Source organism: Notechis scutatus, chromosome Z, assembly GCF_049901735.1.
Source record: "Notechis scutatus isolate UNSWTSFEM ecotype Mainland chromosome Z, rNotScu1.2, whole genome shotgun sequence".
In the NCBI taxonomy this organism is placed as follows: Eukaryota; Metazoa; Chordata; class Lepidosauria; order Squamata; family Elapidae; genus Notechis; species Notechis scutatus.
In genome coordinates, this window is record NC_142025.1 from 24,062,930 (window position 1) to 24,081,551 (window position 18,622).

The window sequence follows — 18,622 nt, forward strand, 5'->3', positions numbered from 1 at the left end:
CAAGTAAGGTGGCTGAATTGGGTCAGAGCTGGAATGGGGACACGGGAAAAGAAATGAAAAAACCTACTTTCTCTTCATCAGGAAATGAGCTAGAATAAAATATTTAAAAATATTGCCTTTTTGCTGTTTTGTTTATTCATACATTGCCAGGCAATTAATATTTTCCTTTTTGGCAGGGAATGAACTGATATTCAAATTGCCAGGCTGCTTTGGTTTTGTTGTTGTTGTTGTTGCTGCTGCTGTTGTTTTGTTTTTGCTGCTTCCTCCTACTTTTCCATTTTAGAAACATGAACTGTCTTGAAATGGCAATTATCTAACCACAGAAACAACAGGTACACGCTGATCACAATCAAATGTCATTATCTTGTATATTTTCTTCTTTAAATTCTACCTGCTCTACTATTGTTCCCAATCTCTTGCCTGAGGTTGCTGCCTCATTCTATTTATTTCTGATAAACCCTAGTCTTTTTAAACTCACATATTCAGTAAACATTAACAAGTATAATTCAGATATGCTAAGCTAAGCGTTCCCCCCCCCCCCATTATTTGTCATTGTGACTGAAAATAATGAAAATTGCTATCCAACATAATAAAAAAATAAAAACATGGATAGGTATATGCAATATTTTAATGTAATTTTATTAAATATTATGATAAAAAAATAAAAAAATATGCAAACTAAAAAAAAAAATTAAACCTATGGGGAAAATAGTGCAAAAAAGAAAGAATAAGAATGTAGTTACTTTACTTTATTGATTAGCCCATGGGCCATATCACAGTTCACTAATTATTACTAACATCCAATAAAAACAATTTAAAATGGAATTGGAATAAAATATAATTTTGAATTAAATTGGAATAAACACAATTTAAAATGAAATTGGAATAAAATACAATTTAAAATGAGATTGGAATAAAATACAATGATTTAATATACAGATAAATAAAATACGATAAAATTATATTTCAGTGTCACCCCTACAATTTATCCCAATCAATCCCACATATGCTGTTCTCAACAGAACTATTTTGCCCAAGTAGTGTGCTATATTAAATCTTGTTTTCAAATTCTGCCACACATCAGGTAAGTTGTTTTGATATGGGGTTCCCAATGGATCATTCATTTAGTACATGGATTGTGGTACCTGTCTCTGACCCTCTTATACAGGCAACAATCAAATAGGATGTGAGTCAGGTTTTTCACCTCTCCCATTCCACAAATACAGAGACATTCATTATAGGATATAGAATGGAATCTCCAGGGATGGGATTCAAATATTTTAACAACCAGTTCTGTGGGTGTGGCTAGGTGGGCGTGACCATGTGACTGGGTGGGCGTGGCTTTTTTTGCAGCATTCCCCCCATTTTTTGCCTTCTGGATCTCAGGGAAGCTTCCGGGGGGGGGCATTATTGCTACCAGAAGGCTTCCCTGAGGCCCAGGAAAGCAAAAAATGGAGCCTGTAGGGGGTGCATAGCACCCGCCTATGATCTGTTTTTGGGCTTTTGGGGCCACAAGGAAGCCTCCTTGGCGAAGCAGTAAGACAGTGAGGGGGATCCCGGCACAGGTGATCATTGGAACAGCTGATCGTCAGAAGGGAAAAAAAGAAAGAAATACCTTAAGGACTGACTGGGTGGGGAGGGGAGAAGTGGGCAGAGAGGCGCAGGGTGGGGCCAGCCAGGGGCACGATTTGCCAGTTCTCCGAACTGCGCAGAATCATTACAACCGGTTCTATAGAACCAGTCCGAACTGGTAGAATCCCACCCCTGCAAATCTCCCATATCTGACTATTGTGTCAAACTGTTCATATCTTACTTGGATAAATATCTCTCTAAGATGTTTTGGCAGTTGTAACTTTAAATAGCTGTCTATTTGAAAAGTACGTTTGTACTTGCTCAGCCATTTCAAGTTAGCAACCTGTTGTGGTTCGCCGGCAGCAGGTGCGGATGGCTGAGGTCTCTGAGAGCGAGGACTCGGATGAGGAGCCTGCGTGTGATGCAGAGATGGGGCCAGGACTATTGGAGAGTGGGGTGCTGCCTTCAGAGCTTGTGGAGTCTGGCAGCGGTGATGCAGAGGACCCCGAGGAGCCTGTGCCCAGTGTGCGTGCGCACAGGGCTGCTCAAAGGAAAGACCAGCTGCTGCAGCATGGGCGACTCGGGAGTAAGGCTGCAAGGTGATGGTCCTTCCCTTAAGAGATAAAAGCCAGCCCTCAGGGGTTGGGTTCTTTGCAAGGAGAAAATAAGTTTTTGCACTTCAAGTCCTTGTGGAAGTTCGATCTATCCTGGTTTGTTTTTGGAGACTTTTGGCTTTGAATATTTCCTTGCACTTAATCTTGTGTGCTTGGCAGCCTTGCACAACCTTGACAGGGCATGCTCTTATCTGGGACAATTAGTTTTAATAGCGCTTTGCTATGAATGAACATAATTTACAGAGACACATTAAAAAGGTTTTGCTTTTATCTATGTTTTGCGTTTGTTTGATTTGGACGAGGCTTGGGTCACAACACAACCTTACTAAGGAGAGCTATATTGTGCTTCTATATCTTTGATTCTTTGGGCAGCTCTTTTTTTAGCTTGTTCCCCTATTATTCAAGAGACAGGAAGGCCACAACTTCTTAGTGACACTCTTAAAATTAACTTCGAATTCAATGCATACAAATATCCTTCAAAATGTCCTATTTTATAATACTGAGATTGCCTACAAGGGCTCCAAGCAGATGCTTTTCATGAGAAGACTGCAAGGCAGAAGTCTCTGATTGGTTTAAAGCTCTGGGAGATGAAGAAATGCCATTTTTACTCAAACATCATCAGCACCTCTATGGACACATGATTCATGTATTTCCTTTTCTACAACTTGCCTCGTTATGAAACTGGAACAATTTGAAACTGAACACACTCAAAATCGTAGAAATAGTGGTAGACTTTAGGAGAAATCCTTCCATACTACCATCTCTTACAATACTAGACAACACAGTATCACATTAGTGACCTTCAAATTTCTAGGTTCTATCATATCTCAAGACCTAAAATGGACACCTATCATCAAAAACATCATCAAAAAAGCACAACAAAGAATGTTCTTTCTGTGCCAACTCAGAAAGCTCAAACTGCCCAAGGAGCTGCTGATATAGTTCTACAGAGGAATTATTGAGTCTGTTATCTGCACCTCTATAAATGTCTGGTTTGGTTTTGCAACCCAACAAGACAGACACAGACTTCGGAGTGTAATTAGGAGTGCAGAAAAAAAACATTGCTACCAACCTGCCTTCCATTGAGGACCTGTATACCTCACGAGTCAAAAAGAGGGCTGTGAAAATATTTACAGACCCCTTACATCCCGGACAGAAACTGTTTCAACTCCTACCCTCAAAATGACGCTATAGAGCACTGCACACCAGAACTAGACACAAGAACAGGTTTTCCCAAATGCCATCACTCTACTAAACAAATAATTCCCTCAACATTGTCCAACTATTTACAAAGTCTGCATTACTATTACTAGTAATGTTCTCATCACTCATCACCCATCCCCTCCCACTTTACAAAGTCTGCATTACTATTACTAGTAATGTTCTCATCACTCATCACCCATCCCCTCCCACTTTTGACTGTATGACTGTAACTTTGTCACTTGTATCCTTACAATTTATATTGACTGTTCCCTAGTATGATTTGATTGCTTATTGTACCATATGACTATTATTAAGTGTTGTACCTTATGATTCTTAACTCTTGATGAATGTATCTTTTCTCTTATGTACACGGAGAGCATTTGCACCAAGACAAATTCCTTGTGTGTCCAATCATACTTGGCCAATAAAGAATTCTATTCTATTCTATTCTATTCTATTCTATTCTATTCTATTCTATTCTAATCAGTTTTGGAAATTGCCTATTAACTCTTTTTCAGTAACCTTTGGATTGTCTAATTAAAAACACATGATTTTCCATCAATTTTAGCAAAAGAAATTTTAAATAAATTATATATATATCGCACTCCTCCCCTACATCAAAGGCACCACAGACAAAATCAGCAAAATTCTCCACAAACACAATATCAGGACAGCCTTCGGCACTGACCAAAAAATAGCCAACATCCTAAGAAACCCCAAAGACAAGATCGAGCTAGAAAACCAAGGAGTTTATGAAATACCATGCAACAATTGCCCAGCCACATACATTGGACAAACCAACAGCATCGCAGAACACAAAAATGCAGTCAGAAGAGAAGAAAATACTTCCTCTCTCTTCCAGCACCTTAAAGCCACAGGACATGAAATTAATTTTGAAGGAACCAAATTAATATCCAACACTGAACACTCCAGCAAGAGAATAATCAGGGAAGCCATCGAGATAGAGAAACACCCCCATAACATGAATAGACGGGATGATACCTCCTGCCTACCAGACATCTGGAAGCTAGCCCTCACCAACAAACGATTCCCAGCCATGAAAACCAACACCAGACCCGAAACAACACGGGACACCACCGCCAATCCCCCTCATCAGACGCAGGCCCAAGCCCATCCTATAAACGAAGGACAACCACCATCCAGAAAAGAGACCACGGCTGCCTCGCCAGCTGTCGCACCCCCGACCCCAAAACCAAACAAGCTGACACACACCAAGAACACAGACCCAGACCCCAAACTCGAAGCCAGACTGAAACCCAGAATGCTACATCACAACCACCCGCTCAGGATATCACATCAGAAAACTCAGGAAATTATACCACAAGAACTCAAGAAGTTGCAACACAGCAAATGACCCAGGATATCACAGCACAAGACCAAGGATACCACAGCAATAAGTCTCACAAGGTCATCACACAACCCATTATCCAAGCCGTTACTACACAGGAGGCTAATGGAAAAGAGATCAAAACACAAACGACCCAGGAGATTACAACGCAGGACCCAGGATACCACAACAAAAGAACTCGCAAGACCATCACACAACCCAAGCCGTTAAACCACGAGAGGCTAATGGAAAAAAAGATCACTACAAAAGAAATGACCCAGGAGATTACAGCACAAGATCCAGGATATCTTCACAACAAAACTCACAAGGCCATCACACAGCCCATTATACCAACATCAACTCCATCAACCAATCAAGAGGCAGAAGCTCAGCCAACCAGCCCAGCACACCAGCCCTCACCACCAGTATTTATAGAGAGACGGCAGCTCCGATCACACACTGCTTGCACTGGCACGAAGCCGAAAGCACCAGCCTGAGGATGGCAAGTAGGACCTCGCTGAAACGTCACCAAGATACTCTTAATCTTACACGGGAAAAGACCCGAACACACCTACACCTACACACACACACACATATATAAAAAACACCAGTGCAAAGTGACTGCAGGACTGACAGCAGACTACAGTAATCTACCAGAGCAGCAACCAAGTACCATTACAGTAGTAGAAATCTGCAGCAAGTCAAGAACACGAAGAACTGGTTTTTTTAGCGATACATGTATCGCTAGGGTATCATGTATCGCTAAGGTACCGCTCAGGTATCTCAAATTTTTAAATATATGGGATATAAGTTACAATTAACTAAACATTCCTATTGAAGCAATAAAAAATTAAATTGGGCTAAAAAATCAAGTAATTGCAAATTTATGTATGTTTGTCAAAGATAAATCTTATAGAACTGAAAGGTACTTGCTTCTAACAAAGTTTTATAGACTTGAAGCCTATGCTTGAATTCAATCCAAGTTTACTAAAAACTATTAAAACATTACTTTAAATTTTAATCATCCATATGTCCATATTATTAATAACATCAGTAAAATGTAATCATGAAGTAATAGAAATTTAGAAAATGTAGATTAATAGAGACTCAGTTTTTTATAAATACATATAATATTCTTATGATGCTACCGGTACTTTTATTTCCGAACCATTGTAGCATTTTAAAATCATTTTCCCAAATACAGAAGTGGCTAATAATCTCCAAATACATTTGGATGTTACATGAATTTTTATAATAATTTTCATTCATTTTTTTTCAGTGACTAGCAGAGTAGATATTACCTAATTGATATTGATTAATATGTGGATCACATATATTTATAGAATTGACCTGAATAGTGAGTAATCCACTGTAATGATACATCTTCAATTTAAATTCAAAATAGCACCAAGAAAAATACCTAAATAAATAGCTAAGAAATTATGCAAAATGTATTAGAAGGTAATTCATGTTTAATTTCACTGAAATTTAACAGATATTTATGGAGGGTACAACTTTATTGTTAAGTGAAAAATTTGATGAAATGTTTTTCAGCAGCTCTATATTTTCACTCAATCTATTTTAAGTAAATAACTTATATTTTATTATGTTCTAGTCATATTATTTTAGAATAACAAAAAGGGGTCCTTGATGATCTCTTGAACTTGGTTGTTTTCTTGCAGATGTTTTATTAGCTAAATTAGTGTAACATCATCAGAATAATAGCATTCCACCACAAGGTGGCACACATCGATTAATAAATTGAATTTCTGTTCCCTAGCTTCCATATTCTTTCTCACTTTATTGGAAACTTATGGTATGCTAGTATTATATTGATAATGATTTAATCTCTGCAAAAATATAACATTGGGTCATAATTTTAAAATATGCATCATTTACAGAGCTATTGTGAAGTCGTTCGAGTAAATTGTAAGAATTTTGAAGAAAGCAAAACGGAACTGTAATGTTTACTAGAGCTCTCTTTCCAAAGCAAGTTTCCTCCCACCAGATCAAGATATTCAAGCCAGCTGCTATTTGGCATAGTTCATTCCATTCATCTATGACAAAAATCAATATGAACACATTTTTACAAAATCACTAAAAAAATGGAATAATTGTCATCTTTTTTTATTTTGACCAGCACATCTTTCCAATGATTGAAACTGGCAGTTTGCCTACCTTCTCATGTTAGCATAACATTAACCAACACTGATAGGTTTTAAATAAATATTATTTATTATTACTTAATAATTGGGATAATATAAATGACATTTCTGCTGATATTTAGGTATTATTTGCCTGAAAAACTTTATTAAAGCCATTTATTTCAGAGGAAGTAACACTTTTTAAAATATCAGCAACGTATGAAATATTGATACTTGAGAAATCCGAAAAATATTGATCTGTGTTTTTATTATATAACAGTAGATAACATGCTGCAAAAGGTATAATTATAAAAGAAGTAGGCATTATATAAAGTCATACACCTTGGAATTTCTGTGCAAGACTTTTTAAAAAGTTATTCACAGAAGTGATGCTGCAGTACACAGTGATAATTAGGCATAATATCTGACAACTCATCCTAATTATCAAAACTCTATTTGTATAGCACACCTGGCTATAGTTAGATGAATCATAGTCTATTAACCCAATCTTTTTCATTTGTGTGTCATAGTAAATCATATATTATGTGATGAATGCATATAACACAGAGATTTATAGTTCAATATGTTATTTCCGTAAATTTGTTGATGGAGGAAAATGATTGTAACTTAAAAGAAGTTTAAGGTTAAATGTTATTTTAAGAAAACAAGCTGTAAGATTTCTAAGTTTCTTCAATGAACAAGGTGTTACAAAATCAGATATTGCTGAAGAACAAAGAAAGTTAGCTAATATAATACTTCATTTGCAAAGATTCAAAGGAATTAAAGTAAATATATTTCTTTTCAAATTATTCAGAAAACAAGGCAAAATTATGTAAATAGAACCAAGTGCAGAAATCTAAAAAAACATTCCAATATATTATAATTTCACTTGATATTTTTTTAATTGAAATATTACAAACATCATTTTTTCTGTTCTGTTACTTTACATTTACTTTGATTTATTACATAGCAAATATACCAGCTAGTTTGCTCTATTTAAAAAAATTACCTGGAATATTTAAGAGTTTATGAATTAAAGGAATGCTAATAGTTAACTTTGCTGAAGATTTCACTGAGAGGAATAAATGAGTGAGAAAAAACAACAGCATTAATCTGACTATGGCTTGAAAGTCAGAAAAATAAAATAAATTTTATTAGAAATATTTGATGACACAATGTAAGTATTGAGCTTGTTTAAATCAAACATAATTTGGCTCAGATAACCAAATTATGATAATAAGTGGGTTGGTAGTAATTAAAAATGTGACTATATAATTTGTTTAAACATATACAAAAGCTAAACTGACCTTCTGTTTTATGTGTTTCCCAGATTAAATATTAAAAGCTGTGGATTCTAATTTTTTTCCCATACTGGCCGATGTGCCCCATATCTTTACACAGGGGAAATATATAACTGAGGCTCCTATACTTTAGTCCAGAGTCTGTTGATAATAGGATGGTAAAAATAGAAAGTATCAATAACTTCTAGCTTATTATCTTTATTATTAAGGGAGTTACAAATTGTGGTTTCTGCATGAGTAGTGGCTCAGTACTGAATTCAGTTGTTAACGCCTAGCAACAAGCTAAAGACATTTATGTTAGAATTATTTAATACCAAAACATAAAGGTAATGCTCTGAGCTTAAATAGCTTTGTAGTCTAGGTTATGTACCTGAACATTTACAAACAGTAAATGTTTATTTCAGATGTACTATATGTTGTCGTACATCTTTTGATATGCAAGTACTGCACTGCATTGTATAATTAATTTTTCCCCAAGATTTCAATAGGACAATTCACTGCAATGAAATTGTAAGAAAGGTGGAATAATAACTAAAATAAATAGCAGAAGCATAGACCACATACAAAGTCATATTGTTTCCATAGTCCTGCTTCAAGAGATCTAGTCAATTCTATTAAAATCATATTTACTTATTAATACATTGTAAGATGTAGTTTTTAACATTAGATTCTTGAATAAAATATACAAGTTCACACAAGCCCTGACCGTATAAACCATATTATGACATAGTACACTGTACAGAGACTCTATTTCCTTATACTGAATTGCAAAATCTTTCACATTAATGTTTAGGCATGCTTTTTCATAGTTTTCTTTTCACTTCAGAAAATATATTTCTGATTCATTCAAAACAAATCAATGTTTATCAAGCTAACCAGAGATAATACAAATAATACAATTAAGAATAGACATGTTAATGGGTTACTTCCTATATTCACGTTAAAACTTTATTGCTATAAATTTCTGTAGAGATATTTTATAATGAGTTGTTTGTAGTTGACTTAAGAATATACAGTGTAAACATGTTAGCCTTATTAAGATCCAGTTGTAAAGGGGTTACTTTCAAAGTCCTACAAGAAAAGCTGTACATTTTATGTTCTTTCCTTTGTTTTAAAAGGAAAAAGGGTCTTTTCTTTAATAGCATCACAAATTTGCTACACGAGCTCTCTTTCTCTGTCTCTTTCTCTACTTTCTCCCCTCTCCACAGTTTTCTAATATAAAATAATGCCTTTTTCTAAAATTAAAATAATTTCATGTTTGGTTTAAATTGTGTGTTCATTATTTCTGCAGTTTATATAATGCATGTAACTAACCATATATACTGTAAAAAATAATTGTCTGCATTTTATACTGAGAAGTTTAGAAAAAATAATGAAACACATTAATATAGCTGGATATATATTTATATGTAAATTCCTTAGACAGATGAATGTAAGAGGAAAAAAGCCTGGTATAAAAGTGCATTGGAAGAGGCAAACAAATTACTTGCATGTTCTACTCAGCAAAGGCTCGACAAATGCTACCTATCAAAAAAAGGTACAATTATCTGGCCTTTTATTTGTTATTATACACAAACATTTGAATTTTTATCTGTGCAAATAATTTCCCAGTAATTGTGGCATGAATTAATGATAGTATCTTTACTAAATACTAATACTGCTAGTATTAGTACTGATTCCTACATCACATCAACAAAAGTTTCATAAACAAAAGAATAAATAAATACCCAGTTCAGAGTAATCTGTATTATTCACTTAGGAACCTGTACATTTTATATGATAGATATCATGTTTAATGAAATACGAGTTCTTACAACTATATCTCTGTAATGATCAATATACTCTGTAAAATATCTTTGGATTCTTATTGTAGACATGAGGATCTATTTATCATGTAAGATTAACCAAGTTCTGATTTGGACCGTGTTCTTCCAGCAAATATGGTATCACAGCCCACCATGTGATAGTTGAGTAGTTTGTTGTAGATTCCTATTTCTATAATATTGTTGCATTTATAACATAAGAATTGAGCTCAGATCAGAAAAAATCATATAAAATCTTTTGTAAATCATTATAATCTAATTGTGCCTTAATTATTTTTATAATGATTTTTAGATACAGTAAATGGTGAAGCCAAAAGAAAAACTGATAAAATAGAACATAAAAAAATGGTAAGATTTAAATATAAATTTTAAAATACAATTTTAACTGATTATTGGACAACTTGCTTTGCAATATTTGTTTCAGCTATTCTTTCTAAATAGCAATATTATCATATCAATTTTTATCTATATGAAATGTGTTTGTTTGGCAGCTTGATGAAATTAGTAACTTACTAATGTTATAAGCATTTTATATTAATATGAAAATGGATATAATTTTATCATTTATTATTCTATGCTTCATAATAATTTAAAGAAAACCTGTTTGATTTGGGGTAAGAAAAGTGAAAGGGAATAAATACCTGAAGAAAATACTATAGTTAGTAAAGTAATTATACTGGTATAATTATACTGGCCTCTGAACATCATTTCTGATATTTTTTGTGTGGTATGGATAAGATGGCAGAAGCTTCAGGCTCATTTAATCTTCTATATAAATAGCCAAGAGAGTTTCAAAAACTTCTGTTACATAATTTATCATTTGATCATTCTTATGGAGTGATAAACTATGGTTAATTTTTAATTAATTTAACATAAACCAATTCAGTTATAACTTGATCATATGTTAACTATAATTAACTAAAGTTGTGGTTTGGATACAGTGGTGGAATTCAGCTGGTTCTGACCAGTTTGGGTGAACCAGTAGCGATAATTCGGGCTGGCCCCGCCCACCCCTGCCCTGCCCCGTTCACCCCACCCAGTCACTTCTCATCTCGTCCGTTCGCCTGACATAGCTGCTGCTTGTCTCCATCTGGCTCCCTGGCTTGTCTTGACCACACGGTCTCTGAGGACCAGCCAGCTTGCCTGCCTTTGGCTGCATCCCATGCGGCACTCTCCGCGTGGCTCAGCTGAGGTGCCCTGATCTTCTGGCAGTCTGGATGAACAAAGCCTGAATCCCGGCCTAGCTGCCTCCTACATTGCCCCATGATCCCCGAGGCCCAGCGCACTTCCCTTCTCCCTTCCATGCAGTATTCAGCCCACCATGCTTCTCTGCCTTCCCCGTGGCCTTCCTGAGGAAGGGAACAGACAATGGATTTTATTTTCCTTTTCCTGCGCCTTTCTTTTTGAAAATTTTGCAGGATATCTTTTATTTCCTATAGGCAATGATGCCTTTTTTAAATATTTGTAACTCATAACTCTGATTTCCCCTTCCATTTTAAAGAGTGGGAAAAAGAAAAAGTCCTTGAAAAGAAGAGTGGGGGGCTAATGTGCACTTATTTGTTTACATATTCTCCCTCTTGACTGCCCCTGTCTCCTGTCTAGAAGTGCTATCTAATGACCCCTGGCACTGATTAAAGTTTCAAGATGACCCCAGATAGTTTTCATTACACAGGTCATAAAACTGGTCATAAAACTCATTTAAATGACTAGCTTATCCAAATGCTGTTTGAAGTTCTGCACATTTGTGGTGTTGGAATGGATTATATGTCAACTCCTAATGACACTATAGATTTGGGATTAAGCTCTTGGAAACTTTTGGAAGTATTCACTTGTGGTGACTGAGAGCAAAAGATATTTAATGGTAATATGTTAGAAGTACCTTAGAATTGAAAACAAGTTGGCAACAATGCTTTATGAAAATAAAAATATTGGACCCTATTTCCACAGTTACCTTGTATTGTATTTTCCAATTATTTAAATAAGCTCATGTGGTAAGTTTTCCTATAAACTGTTCATGTTGACTATTTTGACAGGCTCTCTGAATTTGCACAAAGGGTCCTCTGACAAGGGTAGATTTGCAGTATTAAAAAAGAAGATAGAGAATGGTGATTTAATGACTGATCTATATGTTCTACCAATTATCTGAGGCCTGCAGTCTTCATTTGTACCACCCAAAGGGCCAACGTATGCCTGTACATACCTCACTAATAGCTCGGCAATTTATCTACTCCATCTGTATTTATATATTCTTCAAAATATGTTTAAACTTTTTAAAAAACGGCTGACTTGCCACAAAGCAAAACACCATCCTCCAGAAAAATCATTTCTTTCTTTCTTTATCTTTCTAAAAAATCATTTTTTTTAAGTAATTCAAAGCAAATATCTCTCCTTCTCCTATTTTCCCATCACAGTCCTGTGAACTAGGCTGGGCTGAGAGAGGGAACGACTGGCCCAACATCAGCCAATTATTTGTTAACTCACTGAGCCATTTCTGAACTTTCCCGCAATGGGAAAAAGAGAGCTATCTGCAGCCAGTATTTTGTTTAGAAGTGCATCCACCTGTCTTTAAAAAACAGAAAAATTATAAGTATAGGACTGTGCTTTCTTATGGTGGACAGGGATGCATTTGTCTACAATTCTTTAAACAAAATATGTCCCTTTCTGGGGAAGAAAGGGATCTGCATAATCTCAAGAAAAAGAAGTTTCGAAAGAAGATTGTGGAGAATAATAGAGCTAAGAATCTGTGGGAGTTCCAGAAGGATGGGCAGGCATTAAATAATCAGCCAGACACTATAGTAATAGACAAATTAATAAAGACGAGAAGAGCTTGGGAGGCCAGGCAAATGGGGCGAGGCAAGGCGCCCCTCGATGTGAGTAATGTGGAGTTGGCCATGCCCACCCACTCACATGATCACCTAGCCATGCCCACCCACTCACATGACCACCTAGCCATGCCCACCAAGCCACACCCACCAAACACACTGACAGAACCAGTAGTAAAAAAATTTGAATCCCACCACTGTTTGGATATACAAGAAATTGTGATTATCTAACCATGAGAAAACAAAAAAACTCTTCCAACACCCTTTTCTATAATACACATAAAAGAAAGATACAAGGCTGAAATATATAATTTAATAAAATGAGTGAACTTACCCATTAAATATCTGTGAGGGAACAGCTGTTGAAATTAAAAGGAAAACTCTCTACGTCGGAAACAACTGTTGAGTACTATTAAATATACTGTATATTCAAAAATGATTACCTATTTTTCAGATTAAACATTATACAAAAAAATATGGGAAGAAAACTAGCTGTAGAAATGGAAGAAAGTAAGTTTCTTTAGTTATCGTGTGATGGTCTTAAAATATTGTGATTTTTCACTAGACAAGGAAAGATACAAAAACATGGATAGCAAATTCAAGTATATTGATTTTTCCAGGATATAAGAACTATATGTCTTTTATTTATTTAAATATACTTAGCCTGCCCTCTGATTTAAAAAAAAATAGAGTGATATACAGCATATTTAAAAAGTTACAATGAAGTGATTAAATATCAGCAGTATATTTCAGTATCAGCAAATCATATCAGCCATCAAAACTGTTAAAACCCATTGGAACCCACTATTTTAGTATGGTATCTAATATACATTAAATTCATAGCCAATAGCTGAAAATCCCTATCACCCACTTGTCAGTGTATAAGGATTCATGAACTGGAATAGGCATGACAACAAGTCAACCAATTGGGGACTGTTTGGTGGCTGAGACACAGGATTTGTTGTGTGAGCCATGCAAGATGGCTTGAAACCTGGGTGTGGCTTAGCTTAACTATTCTGTGCATAAAAGAATTCATTTTGTCTTTGCTTGAGAGTTCTGTGTGCTTATTCTTGTACTTGCTACTTCTTCTCTCTACCACACTGGATGATCTTTCTTTCATTGAAAAGACTTGCTACTTCTTCGTTGCAAGAGCAATGAAGGGTATTGTATACATGTTTTATATTATTGTATATAAAGAAGTTTTTTCTATATAATGAATCCTGCTGAACTATTTGTTTGTGTGCTGGCTGGATCCCTACAAACTCCGATACCACTTTATTTCAAAAGCACACTAAACATCAGAGGTGGTATTCAGCAGGTGCTGACCACTTCTGGAGAACTAGTAGTGGAAATTTTGAGTAGTTTGGAAAACCAGCAAATACCATCTCTGACTGGAGATTTTACAGTATCCTTCTCCTTGCCATGCCCACCAAACTACGCCCACAGAAATGATAGTAAAAAAATTTGAATCCCACCACTGCTAAACATGATACATCCAGCATATATCATGCTGATCCATTCTATATTACCGTATTTATCGGCGTATAACACGCACTTTTTCCCCCCTGAAAATAGGGGGCAAATGATGTATGCGTGTTATACGCCGATATAATGTTAAGAAGCCTTCGGTGAATGCTGCTGGGATCGGGGATCAAGGACACAAATGAAAGAAGGGGAGGGAGGAAGCAACCGAAGCCTGTCCTTCTCTCTGGGTCAGCTCTCTCAGTCGCTCTCTCGCTCCTCCACCAGCACAGGAAGAAACTGCTTCAAAGAAGCGGGGGGGGGCTTTTCCTGTCGCCGCAGCTTCCCTGAAGCGCCCGTTTCTCCCCCACCCCCACCCCGTCCGCCCGCCCGCCCGCCCGCAGTGCTCCGTTCTGCCTGCCTGCCTGCCTTCGTTAATGGTTGAATCGGAACAGCTTCGGCTGAGTAAAAGAGGCGAATAGTTATTATTCTCAGCCGAAGCTGCTCCCAAACAACCAGAAACTAAGGCAGGCAGGCAGGCAGGCAGAATGGGACACTGTGGATTGAAAAGCTGCGCGGGGTGGGAGTGGGGGTGAAACGGGCGCTCGGAATAGCTGCGGCGACAGGAAAAGCCCCCGCTCTTTGAAGCAGTTTCTTCCTTGGATGGTGGAGCAGCGAGAGAGCAAGCTCTCCTTCTCTTCTCTTCCCCCGGTCCTTGCAAAAATTTTCTGCTTGAAACCGGTCCCTGGTACAAAAAGGTTGGGGACCACTGATTTACCTTATAAGTGGTAATAATATTAATAAAAAAAAAGTTCTGAGCTACCCTTATTTTGCTTCAAAGTTTTTATTTAGAAATTTAATTTTTTTTCCTGAAATTTCCCTCTTAAAATGAAGATGCATGTTATACGCCTGTGCGTGTTATACGCCGATAAATACGGTATATTCCATTCTTCAAAAGAATTTTGTAAGATGCCAGGAATCTGTATTCAAATCTTAGTTCTATAACTTCCAAACATTTATTTGGCTTAGTGTATTGCTGGGCAATGAATGTGCCCAGGGGTGGGATTCAAATTTTTTAACAACTAGTTCTGTGGGTAGGGCTAGGTGGGCATGGCCATGTGACTGGGTGGGCATGGCTTTTTTGCAGCAATCTCCCCCCCTGTTTTTTGGGCCTTCTGGGCCTCAGGGAAACCTCCTGGGGGAGGTGTTTTTGCTCCCAAAAGGTTTCCCTGTGGTCCAGAAAGGTAAAAAATGGAGCCTGGTGGGGGCGCACAGCACCCCCCGCTCCATTTTGGGGCCTTCTGGGCCTCAGGGAAGCCTCTTGGGTGAAGCCGTAAGACAGTGAAGGTAATCCCGGCACAGCTGATCATAGGAACAGCTGATTGTTGGGGGAGGAAGAAACACCTTAAGGAGTGACAGGGTGGGGAAGAATGCAGTCAGCAATGGCAGGCATGCACACGATGTTGCACATGTGCAATAAGGACTGACCAGGCAGGGAGGGTAGGGGTGTGCAGAGAGGGGCGGGGCCAGCATTTGCCGGTTCTCTGAACTGCACAGAATCATAATAACTGGTTCTATAGATCCGGTCCGAACCGGTAGAATCCCACCCCTGAATGTGCCTGCTATTCATTGCATATGATTGTATTAATGAATCACCTCCTGGTTGTCCAGAGGGGAACTGGGCTGCACAAGCAGCAGGCTGGCAGATGCACAAAGTTTGACTTTCCTAAGTGGCAGGCTTGGGCGGCTGGCATGCATATGCATGTAGCTTGACTTGTGCAAATTGAGCTGCACACGTGTGTGTGTGCATGCGTGCGTGCACGCGCGCGCGCACCAGGCCGTCACTTGCAAAGTCGGCCCAGTTCTGAGTAGGTCATGGTCCATAGTGGGCTGTAGCCCAAGGTTGGGGACCCCTGGACTAATGCCTTGGAAAAAGACAGCTGAAGCTTGAGAAGGTTCTGTACAAGGCCTGTATTGGAAAAAGTAATGCCACTGAAAATTCTTAGCAGAATAATCTTGCACGGTAAAGCTTAAAGCCCATGCCCAATTGCTGACAGGAGAGAACTGAAGGATGAAGTGCATTTCTTCCTCCCTTCTTCCCTTTTCTGAGTTCTCTCTTCACTGATTATAGTAAGAGGAAAACAATCCCCTAAACCTCCTAATTGTGATAAAGCTTATTTTGAGGATGTCTTAGCTGGAAAGGCTTTTAATGTCGCCGTGTCTTCTCTAGCCACCTCCTCCCATTTTATTCTTGGCATGATTTCACATATTAGGAAATACTAAATTCCAAGCCTTCTTGGGAAGATAAAAAGAACTCTAGAGTTTGATTTCTACTCCATAGTTACCACTCTTGTAAACTGTAGGGTTGTGCTCTAAATTTGTAATAGATTTCAGCAGATCTATTATGCATGCTACTAAATCTGAATTCATCACATTATGCTAATCAACATAAAAGTTTTATAAGCAATTGCAGAAATGTTTGAGTACAAGGCAGAATAGAAATATTCTAATAAATAAATATTGTACATTCCAATGCAATATCCCCCCAACGATGAACTGTGTTTTAAGACTTAAAAGGAAATGCTTTATTTGAAATAAACCTTTAGCTTAAATATACCTAAACTATGTATAGCCAGAGTTCAATTCAGATATTCATAGTGGTTTACATTTCAAAATTATATAAAATACATAATTTTCAAGCTGACTTTGAAGAGTTCATTTTGCTACTTTAAATCATTTTAAACATTTTATTTACAATGTAGACTCTTCAGCTTGATTGGTAGACTGGCAACTAAATTTCGGGATTTGTAGAAAATGTCAATGACAAAAATCTAATTCAAATCTAAATAAGCAGTATGATTTTAATTTGTCTTACAATGCAAATATTGTAAGGTGTGCTTAAGTTTATATGAGTTTTAATAAAATTATACAGTTCATAAATAGTTATCAATATTTTTATTAGATGATACAATCATAGTTAGAAATAGGTTACAATCCAAATTCATTCGTAGCTTATAACTTACTGTTTTCACTGGGTCTACTCCTAATTTAACTAAAACTGGATTTTAGCCATTTACATTGTTGGGTTTTTTTCTACCTATTCTTGATTCACAACAAATATGAACAACTTTCTCAATTTTCAGACAAAGAATGTTAACATTTCCTTGCAAAATAGCAAGATCAGAAGATATCCTATCAAGAGAAAGTCTAGGTTGGTGTTCATATATACAAGTACAGAACTATGTACTTTTTATGGTATAGAAAGCAGAGATTGATTTTGAAAAAAAAGTATGTTTATTAAGTTTATCAAGGTATTCTGAAAAAAGAAGGTAAGTATGAAATGTCTGCAAAGCTCACCAAGATTGTAAAATATCTGAATATTGGACTTTAACCTAAAATATTACCTGCATGTAAACACCACAGAATCTGGCAATATTTGCTTCTGAATAGAACGTGTATCAGATTTGCTATAGAATATTTATTTATTTATTATAATTTGTCAAACAAAAACAAAAATGGGAATAATATAAAAACAATGACAGGCACGATAGGCAACATATTTGTGCACTTATGCATGCCCCCTTTACAGATCTCTTATGCATGATGTAAGGTCCACAGAAGTCAATTTGTGACTAAAACTGTGAAAATTTGTAGCTGAGACAACTGAATCAGGCAGAGATTCCAGACTATAGCAACTCTATTACAAAAATCGTATTTTTTACACTCAAGTTTAGAACGGTTTACATTGAGTTTATAACAGTTGTTTGTGCATGTATTATTGCGATTAAAACAGAAAAAGTCATTTACAAGTAAAACATTGCTACGTACAATTTTGTATGCAATACTTAAGTCTGAGTGCAAGTGACAGAGTTCCAGATTATCCGAAGTAAGAATTTCAAGCCTAGTAGCCTAATATCCTAATTCTAATATGTACAGAAGAGTGCAAAACTTTTCCATAAAATACTTCTGAACCAGAGGTGGTATTCAGCAGGTTCTGCTGGAGAACTGGTAGTGGAAATTTTGAGTAATTTAGGGAACCGGCAAATACCATCTCTGACTGGAGATTTTACAGTATCCTTCCTCTGCCAGGCCCACCAAACCACGCCCACAGAACCGGTAGTAAAAACATTTGAATCCTACCACTGTTCTGAACCTATTAAATTGTACTATCAGATATCTGTTTTTACAGATTTACTGTAAAATAAATGAGAGCCAAGGAAATGTTGTAGGCTCTAAATTAGCATTCCTTTAAAGCTCTAAATAGCCAGCTGAAGAATTCTGTGATTGAAGTTTCTATATCTTAAAATGGCCATGTTGAGAAAACTGTTCTAAAG

The 18,622-nt window shown here is 36.7% G+C and overlaps 1 protein-coding gene across 1 annotated transcript in view; it reads left to right on the forward strand.

The window, feature by feature from the left end:
• ZCWPW2 (zinc finger CW-type and PWWP domain containing 2) overlaps positions 1 to 18,622 on the forward strand; it is a 63,681-nt gene that overhangs the window by 34,983 nt on the left and 10,076 nt on the right. The window contains exon 4 of the mRNA XM_087947304.1: positions 9,605 to 9,792. Within this exon, the coding sequence (XP_087803430.1) occupies positions 9,605 to 9,792 (188 nt within the window). The remainder of the gene's footprint in view (positions 1 to 9,604; positions 9,793 to 18,622) is intronic.